At 42.8% G+C, this 6858-nt stretch overlaps 1 protein-coding gene across 1 annotated transcript in view; it reads left to right on the forward strand.

The window, feature by feature from the left end:
• Window positions 1-4381, forward strand: part of GRIN3A (glutamate ionotropic receptor NMDA type subunit 3A) — a 75664-nt gene extending 71283 nt beyond the window's left edge. Inside the window, 1 exon segment of the mRNA XM_030003845.1 lies at window positions 2914-4381. Within this exon segment, the coding sequence (XP_029859705.1) occupies window positions 2914-3250 (337 nt within the window). The 3' untranslated portion in view covers window positions 3251-4381.
• Window positions 4382-6858: the final 2477 nt, after the last annotated feature.

The following is a 6858-nucleotide window of genomic DNA, read 5'->3' on the forward strand; positions in this document are numbered from 1 at the left end:
CTATAGAAAAAAAAAAAGTCTTCCAGGCTGTTGCTAGATATTTGGCATGACTGAAACCCACGTATGAAAATGTATGTTGTGTTTAGTTTGTCATTCCTGCACTAATGGCAGCAAATATAAGAAGTGAGCATCTATAAGTTTCTAGACTGCCTATATACAAACAAGTATATAAAAGCACATGCAATTAATTTCCTCTGTTCATTCCTTCATCTTATTGCCCCAAAAAGCCCCATAGTGTGGCACGTCCTTGCACACAGCAACTCCTTGCTTTTGATCTTTGAACAGCAGTACCAGGAGCTGACTGCTGCAAAACATTTCCTCCTCCTACACCCTCCTCACTGGGTGGTAGCATTCACACTCCCACAACCTGAGGCACTAACTCAGCCGGAGGAGAGTCTTCCAGAGGAGGGGGCTCTCTATATCTTTGGTGATACAAAAAGCACCAGCTGAATTATTTGCTGAATATTGAGCAGTGCAAAAATTTCATAATACGAGGACATGGCCAGAAGCCCCACGGAGAATGGCTTAGAAGTAGCAGCACACAAATATTATTTCAACATTGAGAATGAAGATGTGCTGCTTGCCCAAAAACTTCTGCCCACACGGTATCCAGCCCATGTGTGTGCGCACGGACACCTACCCACTGTCCTTGCTCTTGTCATGGTCTGAGCTGCTGTTTGCACAAATTACGGTGAATTTAACTCAAGACACCTAGCAACAAATGGTGCCCAGCTTGGCATGAACACTGATGTGGCAAGGTATGACCCAGAGCTCTCAAATCAGTTATATTACTACAGGTTTTTTTATTCCTGCTGGGGACTGTGGAATTATTAAAAGCACCAAGATACAGAAAAGAGGTGGACAGAATTTGTATTATGCTACTGCTATTTTCCTCAGGGAAGAAAAGCCACTGTTTTTTTCAGGTCATAACTTTCCAAAAACTAGGACAGCTGCTCAGCATCAGTAGCCAAACTGTAAAGGGTTTTATTTACTTGCTGTAACTTGAGTGTTAACTGTGGACTCTGGCCTTTGTTAAAACCAGCTGCCCAGACACCCAGACAAAAGCACCACCACCAGCAGCCACAGAAGCTATGTCAGTTACTAACACTTTATCAAAAAAAGCTGTGCTTTGATTTGCGAAAGAAAAATGTATCAGAAATTATGGATTAATGATGACTCTGAGAAATATTTACAAAACAAAGGGCCACAGCTTCTCTGAGACATGTACTTCTGCTCCAAGTTGGGCGCATTGGCTGCCCGGGACCCTGGGGACCATGGGCTCTGCAGAGCTACACAGCAGGGAGACAGCTTTGGGCACCACAGCTCCTTGCCAGTAGTTCCGCCATTTGCTAGGTAGCCTTTTTTGTCTAGACAGCTGTCTGTGTGGAAATGCAGCATGGTGGCCTTCTGCTCTTGGCCCTGGAAATGCCTTGCCAGTTTCTACTTGCCAAGGCTAATCCTATTCCCTCTCTGAAAAACGCTTAAGTGGTACTTCTTTGTTTTCATCTCTTCAGGGAATTAACATAATTGCATCACAAAACATACATCCAGTTTAGCACAAGACTTGAGACTCTTCCCGTCTTTTATTTTGAAATATGAGAAAATCGCTGATCTACATAAAAATAAACAACCCTACATACAGATCCCCACTGCGATTCCCTGAGCCCTCCAGAGCGTGACCTAGGCTGGGGCTGCCACTCCTGTGTAAAGCCTCCCCTCCTCCCTCTCTGCCATCCCGTCTTTTCAAAAACACTCCTGATTGCCACCTCCTCTAAAGAAATTTCCACTTTCCAACTTTCTTCTCTGCAGGCAGGCGAGAAAAGTATCTACTGCCAGGTCCAGACTCCTGCTGAAACCAACTGTTTTCAGCAATCCCAATCCTGAAATCTTAATCCTTTTCCTTAACCTGCTGATTGGTAACTCACACTAATAGGCATTTTGTCCAAGGATACCCACAGAAGACCTCTATGATGGAGCAGTTTTAAGAGCAACTACTTCAGAGTTTCAACCTCAGTTTATCAATTGAACGCACACAGATCTATCCAAAAGGTAAAACAGGTAGGAAAGCCAAGCTCGTCCCCCACAACAGCAAACTCTGTGCTTCCTTATGTTCCAGTTGGAGAGTGGAGGCCACAGGGTGCTCCTCTATTTGGGAAGAAACCCTGGGAATTGCCCTGAATTGGGAGGGCTGCAGAGTGAAGTTCCCAAGAAAGAAAGAGAAGATTCTCTGGAATCAAAATATTTTGGAAAGACTTTTCCACAGGAGAACATTGAAGCATTTGAAAAAGTACCCAAATGGGAATTTCTCCCCCAACACAAAAACTCCAAAGTCTGTTTGTTCTGTCAGGAAGCTCAGGTCTGTACCTGCAGCGTTGGGATGCACCACATCATCATGTCCATCCCCCAAAGCGCAAGCAGCTACTCAACAAGACTTCAAGTCCAAAGGGCACGCTTTCCCCTTCACCTCTCCACACCAACTCTAGGCAGCCTCTTTCCTCCTCCATGGGAGCAAATGCCCAAGCTAGCAGAGTACTAACACACAAAGGAATAACACTGTAATAAACTTAGAACATTGCAACCACAAAAGCTTTCAGAAAGCTATGGAGGAGGACTCACATTTTCCTGAGCTGGAGTTGAGAGACCGTAATTTCATAACTAACATAAAAAAAGTTTCAGGGAAGATGAATTTTAGGATTCTGTTCTAGTCTCTGCTATGGTTTAATCACAAAAATTTGGCCATTTACATTCATGATTTGTGCTTCTCTAGGAAAATAATTGCAAGGATAAAGCAATAATATTTCTATGTAATTTGTAACAGCAGCATATTTTTCCAGTAGAATGGCTCACAGGGGAGGGTTGCATACACACAAGAGCAGGCTCTGATTTCATATTAACTCTCACATCTCTGTTCAGGTCCCATGTAGGGAACAGCCAGCATGCTGTGTGGAATACAGCCAATCTAGGCAACTGTCACCGGAAAAAATATATCTGCACCGATGAAGCGCAAAATGAGGTGACAATCCGACAGCACCAAGACATCCCCCTGCCACAGGTGAGGAGAGAGACTCCAGCTTCTTTAACAACCAACGGGAAAGCAGAGTCCCTCAATGCTGCTAGGACCTCAGTGATGCAAGAGCTTACAGAGCTGGAGAAGCAGATTGAAATCATCAAGCAGGAGCTGCAACTCGCCATGGACAGGAAATCAGAGCTGGAAGAGTATCAGAGGACAAACAGGACTGCAGAGCCCTAGGCCAGCATACCTGGGCCCTTTCCCCTTTTATTCCTTTCTCCCCTTCCTCTGTAAAATTTGTAACACACTTTTGTAATGCCAGAAAGAGGTGCAAAAATAAAGCAGGCAATATGCTCTTCATGACAGCAGAATTGCAGCAGCCCACAGCCACTGCCACCCTCCTGAGTCCTCCTCCTTTCATAACAAGTTTCTCATTCTTCTGGCAAACATCAGCCATTCCCAAGGGACTGGAGAAACAAGGAGCATCCAAACAGCGAGAGTTCCTGGTTCCTCCACTTGACAGTACAGTGAGGTTCCCACTTTTTTAGCCCTTTCTGTGCATTAATTCAAAAAAAGAAAAAGGAAAAAAAAAAAGAAGGAAATTTAAACTGCTCATTGGAAGCATGTTCCTTGTTGGTATGTTTTTGTTGTGCTATCTATGGGTCTAGTCTCTGTTCATGCTAAGGCTCCTTATGATTGCCTCATTACACCAGGTGCTAGTTCTGTGTTGGCAATCCCTTCCCTCCTGGCACAGGCTGTGCTTTCATGAGACAAATTCTTGGTGGCAAACCCAGTACACAACATTCCCTCAGCTCTGTCAGCACAAATGCAGATGTGGCTACTCTGTGACTGTGATACAGGAACTCACCCAGCTTAAAAATAACTTGATAAAAACCAAACCACCACCTCTGCTTCTGAGCCCTGGTTTGGCTTCCACTCCCACCCAGAGAGAAGCCATGCAAACAGCTGCACTGGCAGATGTGAGGGGATGGGTTCACAGTGGCATAGAGCAATGATGAGGGGAAGGGAGGGGTGGCAGCACTGTAAATCAGTATTTACCGCTGAAGAAGTACTCACCAATGCGAATCTACTCCCTTAATATTCTCTGTCTTCAAGTGACAATAAGGTTCTTTCTGACAGCCAAAGTGACATAAAGGCGCTCTGGTCCATGATTTATTCTGACACCAAGCTCCCACCAAAGTCAAAGGGAGTCACCAAAGCCTCCCTGTGGACCAAGGCTCACTGTGAAGGAGAATGAGAATTGTGGTTTCAAAGGCAATGTACGGAGTGGAGCTCCCTCCCACCTGGACGATCAGTAGAGGGGCAGGAAGGGTAAGCTGTTCAGCACCTGAATAAAACTGCATCAACCCAGCTGACTCTGTTATTTAAACAGGATTTCTATGAATTTTTAAAAAACACTTTCCAACACATCCCCTATTACAGAGAAAAAGAACATTTGTAACACTGTCAGGATTAACTCTGGTCTCTCAGGTATGTCACCAAAGTCATTTTTACCCTCCCTATATCTCCAGCCACCTGTGTGAATGCTGCCAGGGGCGATGTTCTCACCAGGCATGGTTTAAAGGCTACAAGCAGATCTGAAACTGTATTTTGGGGTTTGAAAAAGGCATTCTACCTTTTTGCACCTTTAACCTTTGAAAAACACTTGCAAATTAAAAGCTCTGCATGGACCACTAAAAGCTGATAGCAGCAATACCCAGACTAATTACCCTCATCAAGAGGAGTTCACATTCTATTCCCTGCTCAGTCCTTGGCCTCTGCTTTTGGGCAGCAAGTGTGTCTGCTTCTTTCAATACAGTCAGTAACAAAGAGAAGAGTAATTAGACATGAAACAGGGAAGTAGGATCCAGAGCCCTGCACACTAGATAGGTCTGAAAGACCTAGGATGTCCCTTCTTTCCTTGCTCCTGACAAGGTAGATGACTATGGGCAAGTCACTTAGGCTGCTTTTGTGGCCCTCCCTTACCCTCCCTCCCTCATTTAGATTATCAGCTTTTTAGGAAGAGGTTTTTATTTGTGTAGCATCCAGTACCTTACAACCTCCAACATCATTTGGTTAGAACAGATGAACACTGCTCTTTTCATTATTATGAGACAAACACTAGGAAAGAAATATTTCAGCCCAATTTTATCAGTATGTTTATCAACAGTTGTTATGTCTTTATCTCTACATGCACAAGCCCAGAAAAAGGTGGGGGTTTTTAAAATAATTGAAAATGCTAATGACATCTTAAACAAAAATGTCTGGTTTAGTTCAAAGTTCCAATCTGAACACCCAATCTTTCAACAAACCTCTCTTCATTTAAAGACAAAAATTTAAGTGAAAAAACATCAACCACCTCATAATTAATGTTAAGCAAAAATCTGTATTTCTGGTGGGTAGCCTTAGGGGCTACTCCCATGTCAAATGCAGAATAGGGATTGCTCCAATTACTGCAGCACCAATTAGAAGCCTTTTGGGAGAAGGTCCAAGTTATTGTTGCCCAACAGAGACATTTTGGCAACTTTACTTTCTTCGTCAACTATTGCTCCAGCCTGATCCCATAGGAGGCAGAAAAAGATTGCTGTACCTTTCTATGTGATGAGGAGTATCACACACCTGCCAATGCCTGCAGACTGCATAAGCAGAGGGAGGACTGGCTATGACAAGAAGATACACTGGAGACTGTAAATGATGCTTTTCTCTATTTACACTTAATTACTCTAGCTCGGACACCAAATTTAGACAGATTTTTTATAAAGAATACTTGTTGCTCCTTCCCTTCTTTTACCCCAAAATACTTCTAGTCTTGATACACTTTCAATTATTTCCACTCATTCTGGCAAGTCAAAACAGACCATCTAAAATTTTCACTGTTTCTCAATGTTTAAGTTATTAGCACAGAGAGAAATTTAGTCACCTCCAAAATGAGCTTCAAGGACTTCCTGAGCTTAAACTAAAATATTATTTTAAAATAAGAAAATACTTTTTTCTTGGTGAGGAAAGAAAAAATAGAAGTTTCCAAACCTCATCTGTGAAACAAATCTAGACTGTTTCAAGTCTGCTTCCTACCATGACCAGTGAACCCAACACTGACAGTATACACAAAGTTTCAAGCTTGACTTTCAGTACAAAGGTGATGTGACTTAAGGACTGGGAAAGTGTGAAGGGGCTTTGCACCTCTACAAGGGCTGTTTAATTCAGATTGTTGTTCACAGCTGTAAAAGGAAGTCTGCTGTTATAGCAAAGCTGTTTGAAGATCCAGTGTTTGCTGGTGACCCAGGTCCTGGTTTTGATGAAAAAGCATTTGTACCACAAAATCTACCATCAGCATTAGTATTCTGTTCTTTCTCCAACTTGATGTCACAAACTGCAATCCAGGAAGCAACCTCCAGTGAAAGCAGAGAGGGTTCTGCTCTCATTTCTTCTCCACATGCTCTAACAGAACTTAAGCCGTATCACAAACTCTCAGCATCCCAGCTTCCCCTTCCAAAGATCGGGTCATGTGTTCCTTTTCACTTTTCAGGATTCATAATAATTTACAAGGTTTAATTCATATTTTCTGAATGTTTTCAGAAAGATAAAAATAATAATGCATACTATAAGACAGTCTGTGATAATTGCCTTCACTTTACTATTGTTTCTGTTATTTCCTACAGTGAATACAGGAGAGTAATACAGAGTTTATAATTCAGGGAAGGGACACAGACCTCTGACAGTTGTACCTTCCAAGAAAATTAAGTTTACAGGAAAAACACTATGCCCTATGAAGGAATGCTGTAAATAAATGACTTTGCGTTGTGATTTTAGGAGCAGACTTCAAATACAGCCTTGCACTACAGCGAGCA

This window comes from Aquila chrysaetos, chromosome Z, assembly GCF_900496995.4.
Source record: "Aquila chrysaetos chrysaetos chromosome Z, bAquChr1.4, whole genome shotgun sequence".
Taxonomy (NCBI): Eukaryota; Metazoa; Chordata; class Aves; order Accipitriformes; family Accipitridae; genus Aquila; species Aquila chrysaetos.